Source organism: Mustela lutreola, chromosome 13, assembly GCF_030435805.1.
Source record: "Mustela lutreola isolate mMusLut2 chromosome 13, mMusLut2.pri, whole genome shotgun sequence".
Lineage (NCBI taxonomy): Eukaryota > Metazoa > Chordata > Mammalia > Carnivora > Mustelidae > Mustela > Mustela lutreola.
This window is the reverse complement of record NC_081302.1, coordinates 67526657-67543712: the sequence shown is the minus strand read 5'-3', so window position 1 is coordinate 67543712 and position 17056 is coordinate 67526657. Positions and strand designations below refer to the sequence as shown.

The 17056-nt window shown below is 33.8% G+C and overlaps 1 protein-coding gene across 8 annotated transcripts in view; it reads right to left on the bottom strand.

Annotated features, from left to right (window-relative positions):
• Positions 1–11939: 11939 nt before the first annotated feature.
• POSTN (periostin) overlaps positions 11940–17056 on the bottom strand; it is a 35430-nt gene continuing 30313 nt past the window's right edge. For all 8 annotated transcript variants that reach the window (XM_059144192.1, XM_059144193.1, XM_059144184.1 and 5 more), the window contains 2 exons: positions 13714–13755; positions 11940–12711 (listed from right to left, as the gene is read on the bottom strand). In XM_059144192.1, the coding sequence (XP_059000175.1) occupies positions 12674–12711; positions 13714–13755 (80 nt within the window). In that variant the 3' untranslated portion in view covers positions 11940–12673. The remainder of the gene's footprint in view (positions 12712–13713; positions 13756–17056) is intronic.

Sequence of the window (17056 nt, the reverse complement as noted above, 5' to 3'; positions counted from 1 at the left end):
CGGACCAAGGAAAGTTTGCCAGAGGAGGTGACATTTGAGTCGACAGTTGAGAGATGAGTAAATGTAAAAAGGGCTTTTAAGGGAAAGGCTGTGTGTGTTTACAGGTATGCTGTGAGTATTGGGATTATTGCAGAGAACATTCTAAGCAAATATGTATTCTAAGCATATGCAGAAGTATGAAGAAGGGAGTCAGAATATACTGAGTACATCACTGTAGTTTGGGTAAATGGTGCATGATGAAAGAAGGGAGACGTTCCGTAGGTAGGGGCTGATTTAATGGTAAGAATCAGGAGCACTTGGGTGTTCAGTCAGTTAGGCATCTGCCTTTGGCTCTGGTCACGGTCCCCCACTCAGCGGGAAGCCTGCTTCTCCCTCTATACCACCTGCCTCCCCCATCCCCGTGCTCGCTCTCGCTCTCTCTCAAATAAATAAAATCTTTTTTAAAAAGATAGAAGAATCAAAAATTAGAATAAAATTTTCACTCACATTTCCTTACCTGAACGAGAAAACCTGTTTAGAAAAAACAGTGAAGGTAAGTACAAGAGTCACAGGTAAAGAGGCTAGTGCCACATAGGATGGTTGCAACATTTATAGCAACAGATGGAGGAGGCAACAATAAAAAACTTCACCTTTCATCTCCCATTTGGGGAAATGTCTGACCTATTATGAACCCTTCCAGTACCCAGAAACTCCATTTTACCTGACCATACATGTTAAAATAGAATCGCACTATGAAGCTCCCATGTTGTTCATCCAAACTTCACTACCTCCATGGAGCTTGGACTCTCCTGATTTACTCTCTTGTGTTATCTTGGACTTTCTCTCCTGATTTTATCACAGAAGTCCCCAACATGTTACACATTGTTGTACATTGTGGTAGCTTTTTCTTAGGAGAGATCTGGGTCTTCATAAAGTTGTAGGCATCCTTATTACCACATTCTCCTTCCCACAGTGAGTGGGCCAAAAAGTGGACATGTAACTCAGGAAGATCAGCTGGTGTCCTTTGTAGGCACTGAAATACAGAACCATTCATTCTTTCTAGGCTTTTCTGGATTGGAATTATTAGTAACCATGTTTCAAACCACGGAATACCCAGAGACAAAAACAAAAACTCTGGGAAGAGCTAGACATTATTTGCCCCGTGTTTCCAGTCCAATTTCTAAGGTTCTGGTCTGCAGCTCTATTTTTGAATCTTAGGGGCTATTTTATTATATTTACTAGTCTCTAAACTAAAACATTTATTGTTTTGGTTCAATTTGTTTTAAGTTGACTTTCTGTTGTTTACAAGCTAATGAATCCTGAGTAATAAACACATAAATATAGAAACTAAGAAGTTTGGTTTTAAAAAAGTGTATAATATTCAGTTAGATAATGTGAGAGCATAACATTTAAATTCATTTTCTCTAGCTCTTACTTGTAGTGATTCATAAAACTGAGAGGAATGGCATACTGCATTAAATTTCGTATGATTCTGAATTCTGTGTCCAGGCATTTGTATATGCTCTGTGAACAGACCCGACAAGCATTTATAATTATGCTTATGAATAAATAGCAATTTTAGTATTTGTAGAATGAAATTCTATAAGTTTATGAATTTTCAGGAGCTTATATTTGTGATTAGGTCTGTGTTAGTGAGATCAGCTTCATAATGGGGCAATCATTTTTGCCAAAAGCAATTCCTCATTTAACAACACACTATTAAGAACCAAATAATCTCAGGGCACCTGGGTGGCTCAGATGGTTATGCATCTGCCTTTAGCTCAGGTCATGATTCCAGTGTCCTGGGATTGAGCCCCATTAAGGCTCCCTGCTCAGCAGGGAGTCTGGTTCTCTCTCTCTCTCTCTCTGCCTCTCCCCAACACTCCTGCTCTGTCAAATGAATAAATAAAATCTTTTTAAAAAGCCTTAAGAACCAAATAATCTCTCAAAATCCCAAAATGTTAAAAATATAGAGTGATTTCAAAGTAATATTTCTGTGTGAATTGTTCTCCTTTCAGAAGGAAAGAAAAAGGGCATCTGTAGTTTCCAGAACTATGTTCAACCTGCTATTGATTATGAACTTTTACACTTAACCAGTATGAAAAATGAGCAGGAAGGCCAAGTGTTCGTACAGGGGAAGAGCTAGTATACTCAGGATCTAATGATGGTTGGCTAATATAAAGGGACTGTGAAGGAGAATTTAAATAAAACTTGTAACTCTTAGACATTTTCCTGTGACCAATAATGACCAACAGATGTATACAGATGAACAACAGCTTGAGAAGATTCTGAGACCACTTTTTCCCCCACAAATGTCTTGTTTACAGCCTTATTGTTGAGGAATGGCTGCTAAAAATGGAAATAAATTGGACTGATTCACAACTGGAAACACTACAACTCTGGTTTAGGAGAAATTGCTGAAAAGTATTCAAGAAAATTTTGAGCAAACAAGTATTTATTTCAATCATCATTCATTAAGTGTAATCTATGTAAAACATAGCTGATTAGGAGCTATAGGGATATTAAGAGGACAAAAAAAGTAGCACTTTCTTTCAAATCTAAAATTTTTGTAGGAAAAAAAAAATATATATGAATATATAGCTTTCTGTTTGCTGAATAAATTAGCAAGAGAGAAATTAAGACTGGCTCTAATGTGTGATGAAAGAGAGGTTCCGCAAAAGCAGCATGCAAGATCAGAAGAGGAGAGGATGGTTGACTGGAGGAATGAGGGTGCGTGCCATTGGTGATGTGTCATGGATTGAGTTGAACCTTCACAACATGAAGAGGAAAGAAATGTGGTGACTTCAGACCAGGAACGTCTACAAAGTCAGGAGGAATACAGTTAGGTTGTTCAGGATTTGTCAAGTTAGTGTGAGGTTTGGTTAATGTTGAAGGGTATCTTGTATGCCTGAATAGAAATTCAGTCTTTTTTCTATAGTGAACTGAAAATGCTCAGAGTTGCTGAGCAATGGAATGATCCTATCAGAGCTGGGTTTTAAGAATAAAAAGTGTATTGAGAGAGACCTGAGGAAAAAAAAGAGGGACCTGAAAATTAAACTTGAAATCTTCATTAAGAGGAAAAAAAAAGCAACATATAAGGTAACATGAAATCACCAATCAAGATATTCATGTTTAAGACGGTATTTATATAAGATTAAAATGAAAAAGCTATACATTCTGTCACATATTGATGTGTCGATATTCTTGAAAATTATAGAGTAAGTAGGTGCTTTCAGTTTTGTTTTCCTGTCCACAGAAGTTGAACAATTTTAACATATTGAGGAACGGATCTTACTAGTTAAAAATTGAGATGAGTTAGCATTTGTAAAAGTGTTGCCTTTTCCCAGAAGCCTTGAGATTATTTCTTATTAGAAGCCATGCATTAGTATATAATATTAATAATTATATTTGCTATGAGTCCATGTTGCTTTGTAGGGCACCATCAACGTTATAGTGAAGTTCCTGGCTTCTAATAACTCATGTGCTAAATAAAACTATAACTCATGTAGTTCTGAAAATAAGTAAATACGCACATTTTAATCTTTGTATTTACATTGTACTAGCATTTTCCAAGTAGTTTCTCTGAGTATAAAGTAGATAAAATCCAATAAAGTGTTCTTTCCCTTATATTCAGGGTCCACCTCTGATCTGATGTATAGTGATGTCTCCTGGGAAGGAAAACACCCCTGATGCCTGGGGACATCCTTCTATCCACTACTTAACTTAATTCTATTAATAATTCTGTGGTCAGAATTTGGTTCCTTTTGCTCAAAACTTTATTTTTTATAAATAGGCTATCGTGTAATTAAGAGCTCAGACTATTAAGCCATGCTTTGTGAATTCAAATTCTATTTCTGCTTTTGGATGATTTAAACTGTCTGTGATCCAGTTTCTTCTTCTCTAAAATAGATAAAAATCATGTTTACCTCATAGAATTATCAAGATGAATCATACGAAGTGCTTAATAGGTCCTGACATATAATAAATGCCTAATACGTGTTACCAATTTTTAAAATCATTCTTATTTTATAACTTCTGAGTTCCATTGGAAATGTCAGATGGTCTGGGTGGTGACTGGTTATAAGCATGAGAAGGAAAGTCTTAAGAAAGCTGTTTCCCAGTGTGAAAAAACATTGTGAAATGTGACATTTCATTGTGACATTTCACAAACATTGTGAAAAAACATACATATTAATTATAATCAAGTGATAAGCAAGAAAGATGGGCAGTTTTTTAGAACAAAGGCACACGCCACCTGAATGGCTCATATGGTTAAACATCTGCCTTCAGCTCATGTCATTATCTCCAGGTCCTGGGATTGAGCCCCATATCAGGCTCCCAGCTCAGCAGGGAGTCTGTGTCTCCATCTCCCTCTGCCTCTCCCCCTGCTTGTGCTCCCTCTGTTTTTCTCAAATAAATAAATAAAATCTTTTAAAAACAAAACAAAACAAAACAAAGGCACAGATGATGATGCAATAGCAGAGGAGACAGAGAGCAGAAGACCAGGGAACTTAGAAGAAGGCAAAGGAGGGGCGCCTGGATGGCTCAGTTGAGCATCTTACTCTTGATTTTGGCTCAGGTTATGATCTCAGGGTCTTGATTCTCAGGAATCAAGCCCTACATTGGACTTCCCATTCAGTGGGGAATCTGCTTGAGGATTCTCTCTCTCTCTCTCTCTCTCTATCTCGCTCTGCCCCTCTCCCTAATTGTGTACTCTTTCTCTCTTTTGCTAAAATAAATAAACAAATCTTTTTTTAAAAAGGCAAACCCAATGAGATGCCTGGGTAGCTCAGTGGGTTAAAGCCTCTGCCTTCGGCTCAGGTCATGATCCCAGGGTCCTGGGATGAAGCCCCGAATCAGGCTCTCTCTCTGCTCAGCAGGGAGCCTGCGTCCCCCTCTCTCTATGCTTTCCTGTCTGCCTACTTGTGATCTCTCTCTCTCTCTCTGTCAAATAAATAAATAAATAATCTTAAAAAAAAAAAAAAAGGCAAAGGATTTAACCAGTGCAAATGATGTGGGGCATTTAGGGGAACTAAGTGTAAGAATTAGAGGTAGATGTTGATTTTTTCCTTTTTGAAGTTCAGTCCTTGCTCAAGGGCATGTCTACTGTTTTAAAGAGATCTGTACAGGCTCCTAATTGAAAGTATAGATCCCCTTAGGGAAGTTACTCTTTGGGTCATCACCACCTAATTTATGCTCTTTTGTAATGAGATTGTTTCTGACAGCACTGTGTAAGGCAGTGGGGCACACATGTGATGAAAATAGACATCTTTTTCTTGATAAGGACACATCAGTGTGTTATGTAATGCAAACTGTGGGATATGTAAAAGAAGTTAAGAACATGAAATATATATATGGTATATGGTATGTGTAGTGGAAAGAAGAGGTGGAGAAAAGAAAATGTGCCAACAGTACCTTCTGTATTTCCATTTTCACCAAAATTTAGTATAATTGTTTTTAGTTTTGCCCAAGTTTAATATTATATTTTAAATATTTGCCCTCCTGGGATGGTGGTGTAGTGGTTTTAGGTTTTGGCAGAATGGGACTGAGAATATCTGAGTTTCCTGCTGCCACAAAGAGTTGTAAGCATGAATATAGAACTTTGTTCCCAAGAAAGATAAATGGAACAGTACTGCAGCATGGGCCAAACTGGCTAGAGACGAGGTGGGAATGTGTACACCTCAGAACATTCCAGTGGGGACAACTGAGAAGAGCTGAGCAGCGAACAGATCCAGCTTCATCAAAGTAACCATTGTCTCCAATTTCCATGTAGACACAAGCAATTCTATATGTTCCCTTCATGCCTTGTAATTACTGCAAATACCTCCTGGAACTAGAGGCTATGCAGGATATCTAGGAAGTAAGTGGAAATTAAAAACACCTGCATTCAAATTTAAATAATTCTTCAGAATACATGGAACTGACCAAGATTCACTTTTCTGCCATCATACAAAATGTTGCTAGAGATGGAGACTAAGTTAAGTCATCAATGAGAAATAAATTATATTGCTTGGACATCTGAATTGGAGGTTTTAAAACCTCGTACAAGAAATACTCCTTTAGAAATGATGTTTCAGGGCATCTGGATGGCTCAGTGGTTAAGTGTCTGACTCTCAGCATCCTGGGATCGAGCACTATGTCCAGCTCTGCGCTCAGTGAGGAGTCTGCTTAGGGTTGTCTCTCTCCCTTCGCCCCTCCCCCCTCTCATGTGCACATGCTCTCTCTCTAAAACAAACAAATAAATCTTTTTAAAAAATGATGTTTCAAATTTGGCCACAGTTCTAACGGTGCAAATACCTGAAGAATACTGCTCCCTCAGCCCCCATCACTGACATATCCAATGTTGGATAATAGTGTCTATAAAGAAATGAATTATCATTTCCCATGTCTTACTGGTTATATACAAATTATATAGAATTAATATTATTTTACTTCATACATCAACATTCTTTTTCTCCTGCTAAAAGCATATAAGAATTCTGAATTACCAGAGATTAATATAAAGTCATCAACTAACACACAAATCTCTTTAAAACAGGGCTTACATTTGTGTGAAAAAGACTGATTTTTACATAGTATTTAGATCTAACCTGGTGCAAAAGTATGAACTCAGCATGTAAGTTAAGCACAAAATTATAGAAAGACCTCCCAATTTGGGATCTGTACCAGAGATTGGCACTTTTCTTTCTATATAGAGTCAAGCAGTAAGTATTTTAGGTTGATGGACCATACTGTTCCTGTCATAGTTCTTCAGGTCAGTCATTGCAGCATCAAAGAGGCCAGAGGAGGCAGTATAAACACAATACTCACATCTTATTTGTTTTGATAAAAATTTATTTACATAAACATGTAGTGGGCTGGATTTGGCCATAGTTTGCCTACCTTTACCTCTGTAATCCAACTAGATTAAGCTATATTTTTTGGTTTGGTAGTACTCCTGTAATCACATTCAAGGTTATATCACTTTTGCGTTTAAGAGAATGCAGCAAGTTAACTGTCCTATTTCTCTGACTTATGTCAGAGAAAGGCATACCTTTAAACACAAAAATATTAAAAGACTAAAGAATTTACCTAAATAATTCAGGTGTAAAAAGTAATTGAAATATTCAAATATTCAAAGAGTATTGTAGTGTAAGCTGTGTTAATAGTCTCTTCAGCCTTTTAGTACACTCCATTAATTTTTCCAATGTATTTCATGTGTTTGGCCAAAAAATTTGACAAAATTGTCCTAGTAAAACAAAACCCATGGGTTTATTTTCTCTCTCTGTTTGTTTTTCTGAAGATCAATCAAATTAAGTTGGGACTCCTTTTCATTTAGGAAGCACTTGTTTAAATTCCTTTAATTGAACTAGATATTTAATTTATACATTAGTTATTGATTCTATTTCTGTTCAGTGTTATTTTTAATTCAAGTGGGGTATTTCTTATATTTCTTATATTTTCAAGTTGAGTATTCTTGTCAATCACTTGAAGTTGTAATTAGGGAATTGTTTGATTTGTCTTTCATGGAACTCTGTGATTACTTTTTATTTTTCATAATTTTCTGTGTTTCCATAGGTTTTTGTGAGACTGCATAAAAGTTTAGGAAATGCATTAGTTAATTGCATTAGTACAAAAAGTGAAAGTTATCTAACAGCCTTATTCACATATGGTCTAATTTTCCAACTGTTGTTTTTGGAACTTAAGTTGGTTAGAAAATTACCAGTCTTTTCTCATTAGACTGCAGAAATCAATGCATATTTATTAGATGTTATGTAAAACCTTCCAAAGACCCCACAGAAGTGAGGACAATGAGCCTATTTTCAGGAAAATTGGATATGCTTAAATTTTTAAGAACTATTATTTTTGGGGTTATGGATGAAAAGAAATATTTTTTTTTCAGATAAATACAATAGAAATGTCAGTAAATAAAATTCAACTATTTCCTTTTGATCATTTCTTATTGATTTCTGTGTGAGTACATGTGTACATTGTATAGCAATGATACTGTCTCTAAGATATTTTATCCTAAAATCCTTTTCTGTTACTTTGATAGATCTAAGTGGGATTCTTCCTAGAATGAAGAAGATAGATGGGATGAGGAGTTAATATTCAAAATTAAATCCATCTAACTGACAAACTATTAACAAACTAAAAAGAAAACCTATCAAAAAGTACAGAAAAAGCATCTGGTAAAATCCAAAATTCATTCCTGATAAAAAATTCTCAGCAAATTTGGAATAGAAAGTGTTTTTGTCAACCTCATAATGAATATCTATGAAAAAACAGAAAACATAGTTGCTAATATCAAATTAAACATCATACTTAAGGTTAAAAAACTGGGTGAATATTTTCTCTTAAGGATAATGAAAAAAAAGAATGGTCACTCTTGACACTTCCATTCAACATTATACTACTATTCCATCATCAACCAATGAAATTAGTCAAGAAAACATCAAAGACTTCCAGATTGCAAAAGAAGTAAAATTGTCTTCATTTGCAGACAATATGATTGTCAATGTAGAAAGCATGATGTAATCTATAAGAAGTTACTAGAAATAAGTGAGTTTGACAAGATTGCTGAATACAAGATCAATGCACAGAAAATAAACAATCAGCAATTGAAATAAAATCAATGCCATTGGTAATATCGTAAAAAATAAATATTAAGTACTTAAGAAGAATCTACAAAAGAAGTGCAAGACCTGTACATCAAATAATAAAACATTGGTAAGAAATTGGTAAGATAATTAAAGGAGCTATATAAACTGAGAGATCTATTTTGTTCATAGTTTGAACACTGTTATAAAGATTCCAATTATCCTCAAATTGACCCGCATATTCAATACAATCTTAAGTCAAAGTTTAGCAGATACCTTTTTGCTGATTTAAAAATTCATGTGGATCGGGGTGCCTGGGTGGTTCAGTGGGTTAAGCCTCTGCCTTCAGCTCAGGTCACGATCTGAGGACCCTGGGATTGAGCCCCACATCGGGCTCTCTGCTCCGCAGGGAGCCTGCTTCCTCCTCTCTCCCTGCTTGCCGCTCTGCCTACTTGTGATCTCTGTCTGTCAAATAAATAAATAAAATCTTAAAAAAAAAAAAAAAAAAAAAGATTGCTTTGGCTTTTAAAAAATAAAAAAATAAAAAAATAAAAAATAAAAATTCATGTGGAAATGCAAATAACTTAAAATATCCAAATCCACTTTGAAAAAAGATGAGCAAAATTGGAGGAATAACCCTACCTGATTTTATGACATATTTAAAATGACACTAATCTAGTCGGTATGGTGTTTCAATTAAGACAGACAAATAGATCAATAGAATAGAAAGAAGAAGGGAAACACAAGGAGATTCATAAATATATGGAATTTTGGCAAAGATAAAAAAGTGTATCAGTAGATAATAATCTTTTTAAGGAATGTTGCTAGCGTGATTGGCTATCTCTAGGGAAAAAAATAGAGGAAAAAACTCAACTTTAATTCATACCAGGTACCATAAACAAAAGTTAATTCAAAATTAATTATATACCTCAGTGTAAAACTTAAATATAATAAAGTTTCTAAAAGAAAACAGATCTGAATTTTTTGTGAACTTGGGTTAATAAAAGATTCTTTAGGTATGACACCAAAAGCATAATCCATAAAAGAAAAAAAATAAGATAAATTCAACTTTGTTATCTTTGAAAACACTGCTAAGAGAATGAGAAGATAAGCCACATACTGGGAGAAACTCTGAAACCTCAAAAAACAAAACAAAACACCCAATTAAAAATTAGCAAAAGATTTCAACAGATACTTAACAATATATACAAATGTCAAATAAGCACATGAAAAGCATACATCAGGGAGATGCAAATTAAAACCACATGAGATACCACTTCACACCTGGTAGAATATGTAAAATTTAAAAAGATTGTCCATATCAAGTGTTACCAAGAGATATTGGAGCTCCCATATACTTCTGGTGAGAATTTAAAATAGTACAACTCCTTTGGGGTATTATTTGGCAGTTTCCTAAAAACATTAATCATATACCTTCTGTGTGGTCCTATCATTCCACTCCCACATAGTATTCCAAAGAAAGGAAAGGCAAACAAAGAAGCCATGCATACTGTGTGATTCAATTTAAATAAAAGTTTAGAAAATGCCATTATCTAGAGTGACAGAAAGTAGATGTTTCTTGGAGACTATTAGGAAGACTTATCTGAAACTGCGATCTTAAGAAGTCTTAATGCTGAAACCTATATGCCACTTAGGACAGAGTCAGCACAATTGTGAAAACAATCATGTTTGCTCTAACCCAGGTTTGTACTTGTTGGGTAATGAACATGTGGCGAGTTGATTGATGGCATGTTTTCAGATTACAAGACAAAATATGTTACACAAACTAATTAAGACTCATTTCTTCCTATAAAACTAGAGATAACAAAACTTAGAATTTTTAAAGGATTCAGTGTTGAATGTAAAAGCACTTACTACGATTCTGCCTCTTTAATTTATAGAAAGTATTTGAGTAGGATTTATTTATATTATTTATTCATATATCTACTTTTAAATTTTTATTTTGGGGGTTTAAAATTATTTTTTCATATTTTAAAATCTTGTTTTTTATTTATAGTATTGTCTTTATATTTTGTTAATAATTCTTTAAATTTTATCTTTAACTATATTTACATGTGTCATTTGAAAGACTCTCTCTTTTATCAGAGAGTTATGCTAGATCTTTGTATGTGTACTAACCAAAACTGACTTATTTTTTCAACCTTTCTTCAATTAAAAGAAATTAAAAAGGCAAGACATTAAAATTAGCAGTCTTTAAAAAGACTAACCTCATTGCCATCATACTGGACTACCATATTCAAAGTCCAACTCTGGAACACCTGAGCATCATCAAATGAATACTCTGAAAGGGTGCTAAAGGAATAAGCCAACCTACTATTTGTTTTATGTAATTATCTTGGGATCTTCTAGAGGATCATGACCAACATGCTATCTGGAATGGTTGTCTTTGTTGAGGATGGTTTAGTATATTCTACCAGTATCACCTTATATAGTATATTCTACCAGTATCACCTTAGAATAACCTCTTCCTATGAATCACTTTGGGATGATCATGGCCACACTCTTCCAGTTGAGACTGAAGTCCCAAATGCTCTATAGGAGTAGTGAGCTGCTAGGACATTTTGCTTCCTGGCTAGGGGTTAAAATGCTATACATAAATCTCACCACTGTCCCAGAGTAGAAAGCGTTCTGGAAAGCCAAACCTTTTGAGCACTCCCTCAGTAAGACTCACTGCCAGAATTTTCTATTTTACTTCCTCATCCTGATCACATCTCAAAGACACAGTGCTTTCACCTACTGAAAAAAATCTCTAGATCCTTTAGTAGTACTTTAGTACTGAGTCTCTCATCCAAGCTGGACATCTCTGATCCAGACTGATACCTTCAGTTTGGCCTTCCTCAGTTTTATAAGCATGGTACAGTTTTATTATACTGTTACCAATCACTTTCTCCTCAATATGGATTCTGTTCCCTGATTGCCTTTATTTCAGTTAGACCAAGTGATGTTTGATAATTGCTGAAATCTGACTAGATCAACCGATCTCTTTACCATTATCTTTACCATTTTTCTTCCCCTCTTTTGCCATGCAATGGACTCTTACATTCAGTCTTACTTTACTCTTACTTCAGTCTCAGTTAAGGGCATCTCTGTGGCTTTTTCTGTATCTAGCAAAAGCCTAGGAAAAATTGACTGCTGTATTTGTGTAGTACCATTCATTCTACTACAGCTCATGGTGCATTGTGAATTATTGGACATTTGTCTTTTTATTCTTTGAGGACAGTAACTGATTCGTGTTTTAGATTCTCACAAGCTAGCACGATTCTGAGTTATATTAGGTACTCATTTGAGTTTAATGATTACTTCGTTGTGTAATGATTCTTTATATAACATAAGAGTTTTAAAAATTCAAGAAATACTAAATTCATTCAATTTCCTTTAATGAGTATTTGTTATTAAAAAAAAAGAGGTATAAAGTCCTGTTTCCAAGTCCAAACCACTTATTAATTTAAACCTTGAGTTTTCTGAACTACCCAATTTAAAGTATTTCTGTTTATAACTGAAAGAAAATGTTTTATTGAAATGTTTGAGATAAAAAATATGTATTACAAAAAGCATATGACAAACATTTCAAGAGTACAAAATTAGTTGTAGAAATAACATAATTTACTGGTAAACCCACCTTGTATTAGAAATGTGCAAAGCCTTTCGAAGTAAAACTTTTGTTATTTTTTAATACTGAGCACCCATTTTTATAACTTAGCTTCTCAAGAGAGGTACCTGCTTGCATACATTTTATCTGTCTCTTAGATTCAAGGCTCAATCTTCTCAACGGAATAAGAGATTTAAATCGTAATAAATCCATTGACAAGAATTTTCTTTGGTGGATTCCAAAGTTAGCCAGAATTTTAAATTTCAAGATATAAAAACCTGTATGTAAGGTGTTCTATTTCCTTCAGTAACTATCCTACAGGAGATTAACCCCACAATTTCATTCAGAGAAAAAAAGGTGAGATTTGTATTCAGAAGTGTTCAATGATTGCTTTTTTGTGCTGGTGGTTCATTTCCTGAAGTCAGTATGGCTCTCATAATTTTCTTTTAAAATCAGGTTATCCATTTAGGGTCAAATAAACTTTGTTGTCTGATTGCTGGAATTTTCATTGAGAACGACCTTCTCTTGATCGTCTTCTAGATCCTGATAGGAAGAAAGGAAAATGCATAAATTACAAATGTGATAAAACTTTAGAATTTAACAATGTGGTATTCTGTGCATGACTATATTTATTAAAGATCATCATTTCTTATTGTAATATACATTAGATTATGTTTCCAACTCATATCCTCTGTTTATGATGATAAAATCAAAGTTATCTTTTGATCAAAATATATGAAAATTGTAATTTAAAATTTGAGGATTTTAGTTGTTTTAAAAATTTGGATGGATTAGGATGTTTAGAAGAACTCTATGATAAAACCTTCAGTTAGAAATTATTTGTGCAATTGATTTTTAATTTCAAATGTCTGTATGGGACTAGCTTAAAATCAGATATGTCTATAATGCATTTATAAGCCTTGTGATTTCTTTTGACTATTAATATGAATTATTTTATAAATTCCAAACTTATAATTTGTTCTAAGTTCTGCATGAAAAATCTTTGATAATTTAATGTGTTAGAATGCAAGATAACCTAAGTGAAAGATTAGAAAATGCACATAACTACAGTTATGAAGAAAATTATGGTGCATGGGTGATACATACATGTGTATAACTTGCATATTATATCAAAATTTTATATAAAGTTATATTAATAATTTTCTTTATGTGTATTCATTTGCTTATGTTTCAGACTATAGTCTGATCTCAAATAATAACATGTTTAGAGAACTCAAGCTCAGTAACAACCAACTTTTGCATGGCTCAAACTCATGGATAGCTTTTCAACTTAACGCTACTTGAGTCTACCACAGTGCATCCAAAAATCTAGCAGTCTGCATGTGTATAATTGCCTTTCCTTTATCCTTAGATGTTACTAATAATGCAGAACATAAATAATTTCTTTTCTGATTTTTATCAAAATACTTTGCCTCAAATTTGCTAACTTTTCTCCCTAAAAGACAACAAAGTCCAATAAAATATATTAAAACCCTATCCTTTGGCTTCTCTTAACATAATAAGACATGTATCCCATACATTTACCTTGAACTCTTTTGTTGGCTTGTATCTTCCTCACAGGTGTGTCTAAAATTAAATAGTTGTAGTTAGAAATACTTTGAAATTATGGTTAACCTCAGACAGGAGACCAAAAATAAGGAAAAGCATAAAGTTTTAAGATAAGCATCACTTAAATATGTAGATTTTCATTTAGAAAAGTGAGAGTTTTTCATTGGCCATAGACAGTTGTTTTCCATATTCATAATGAATGTTCCCTATTTGCAAAACATTGTTTCATTATGGCATTTGGAGTCCCACACAATGTGTCATTTTTGCATGGAGTAAGTGACTTACAGGACTTTTCATCTTTTTTATAGAACGCATTGCTTTCTGATAAAGGGATATTTAACATTATATAAAGTTTAGCAGAAGTATCTTCTCAGAGATATCCAGTCATTTCTCTGGTTATTCCTATTTGTGATGTATCAGACTTCTGCCTAAAATTCTCCTTGTGAATTAGATCATGATTACCTTGCAGAACATGAGGACAACAAATAGCATCAGCCTAATAATGCTAGAAATATAATTTTACACAATTCAAGAAATGTGTGCCAACATACTCCCAAATTTAACTTTAATCCTACAAACCATTTATAAAATTAACTAGTTAAAAATAATAAAAGCATTCTTATTTATGAATATCAAATGTTTCATAACTGTAGTTTTTTGTTGTTAGAATTGCAGAATATTTCCCAATTCCTTGTTTTTCTTTAACTCATCAGGAAGACCTAATTCACATTTTCACTCAGCTATCAGATGCTTAAGATCAAGGAATAAATGTGGTTTCTACAGTAACTTCATTTTTCTGCTTACCTTTAATTTTTTTTTCTCTAAATTTTTACTTCTTGCTTTTATAGATTAACCATACACAATAATCAGGTCAAAATTTTTTCTATTATATACATTTTTTCAATTCTCTGAAATTCTGTTAAAAAGGAAAGCAAGAAACTACCACCAACAGTAATGTTGGCCATGAAAAATTTTTAAAATATTTGAATAAGTTTGTTTCCATGTGGTGCATTTCCAACATGTTTTTTTCACACAAAATATAAGATGGATAAACATTTATAATATTATGTTAATACTATAATACAGAACTGTAGAAAACCTCATTAGATTGGAAAGTTTGAGATAGGATTATTATAGAATATGCTCTAATTGATATATTTTCATTAACTTCAGGTTTATTTGATAGAAAAATGAATGCTAAAAAATATAGTCAAGAAAAGATGGATCCGGGGTGCCTGGGTGGCTCAGAGGGTTAAAGCCTCTGCCTTCGGCTCAGGTCATGATCCCAGGGTCCTGGGATCGAGCCCCGTATCGGGCTCTCTGCTCAGCGGGGAGCCTGCTTCCTCCTCTCTCTGACTGCCTCTCTGCCTACTTGTAATCTCTGTCTGTCAAATAAATAAATAAAATTAAAAGAAAAGAAAAGATGGATCCAATCTTTCATCAGTGACTTAGACTATTTACAGTAAACTTATTTTTTAAAATTTTTTTAAAATTTTATTTATTTATTTGAGAGAAAGTAAGGGGGAGAGAGAGAGAGAAGGAGCTGGGGGAGGAGCAAAGGAAGAGGGAGAAGCAGACTCCCTGCTGAGCGGGGACCTTGATGTGGGGCTCCATCACGGGACCCTGGGATCATGACTGGAGCTGAAGGTCGATGCCCAATGACTGAGCCACCCAGGCGCCCCTATAATGGATTTATTAAACACCAAATAACAGTTCTAGTATAATTTAAAATATGGCTACAGAAGTGTTTACAACATTACATTTAAAACAATCACTTACACTCAGATTTTCTTTCATAAACTTGGTGACATCCAATTAATGAACATCCATTAAGTAATTTATTAATTTGTTACTGTTTTGTTATGGTACTAGTAAAATAAGAAGTATTAATTGTGACAAAAAATATCTTTAGAAGAAAGCCTAAATAAAGTGAAGAAAATCAGATTTGTCCCCAGTGGCTGTCTGCTATCTTAAAATAAATAAGAGTTGTATCAGGTTATGCTTGGAGAAGCAAAATGTGGCAAGATAAACCAATCATATGAATGATCCCACACAAATGACCCACTCTAATGTTTCATGAAACATCCAAAATGCTTCAGTACAATTATTTATAAGCCTTTTGAATATTTATATGGCTCTCAGAAATTTAAATTAGGTGTAAAATATTACTTTCTTAAGTTTATCTCATGTAAGTTTATTATGTAAACATAACTGACCATGATACTGATAATAGTTCACATTACTGGGAGCTTCTATTTGCTGAACATTATTCCAAGTTCTTTCCATACATTAACTCATTAAGACATAGGTAACATAAGCATTCTCATCTTCAGATGAAGAAACCAAAGCAAAGAAAGAATCAACTTACTTAAGTAGTTTGAGTTGGAGCCCATATCAAAAGCCACACCTACAAGCTGATCCCTATTCTCCACACAGGCTTTACATGTTATATTGGCAGATACATCAAAATCATCCAAAATGGCATCTTTTTTGTTCCTTTCTCTATAGGTTGATATTTTCCCTTAATTACTTCAGTAGTTTCAGTTAATGTAGCCTTACCTAAGATAAGTGTGAAATTCTATGCATTTCATGAGAACATTTTTTGAGTTAAGGTCTCTGAAGTACTTCAATGATGAATCACAATATTGGTACCAAAAGGACCACGTAGCCATGTTACTAGTCATGACTAAAATAATTGAGGAATATGCTCAATTCATGAAAATGTACTATATGCACCACTATGAACAGTCTAGATTGGAAACTCCAAACTTTGCGATGAGGACTATAGTTGGGATAGAGATCAATTATCTATATTCTGAAAGAACAAAGGCCAGTCTTGCATAATGTGACCTTTATTCACAGCAGATTCTTTGTAAATAAGTATCTCAGGATATAAACACTTGTAACTCAGTGATGACCCACTGATTTTACAGGACTAGAAAAAAAAAGTACCATGTCCAACTAGTGTTCAGATACTAGTAACCTTTACTGCTTATCTTGTCTTTATGATATGAAAATAACCCTTGAAATGTTTTGAAAAACCTTAGAAATGTTTTGATAAAAACTTACGATGTAGTAGTGTGAAAGTTAATGCTTTAAAGACATGCAGAGAAACCAAATATTGGGAATTAAAGGAATCAACCCTCTGGGATAAAAGAAACAGGACTTAAAGAAATATTTCATTAACGTAAATTAGAATATCGTATTCTCGTAGCAGATATATTTTCTTTTGCCTGAAGTTATTGTTATGTACTTAATTCTTTATCATCAACTTGTTAATCAGGCCTTATTAAAGAGAAGAAAACATACTTACCTGAAG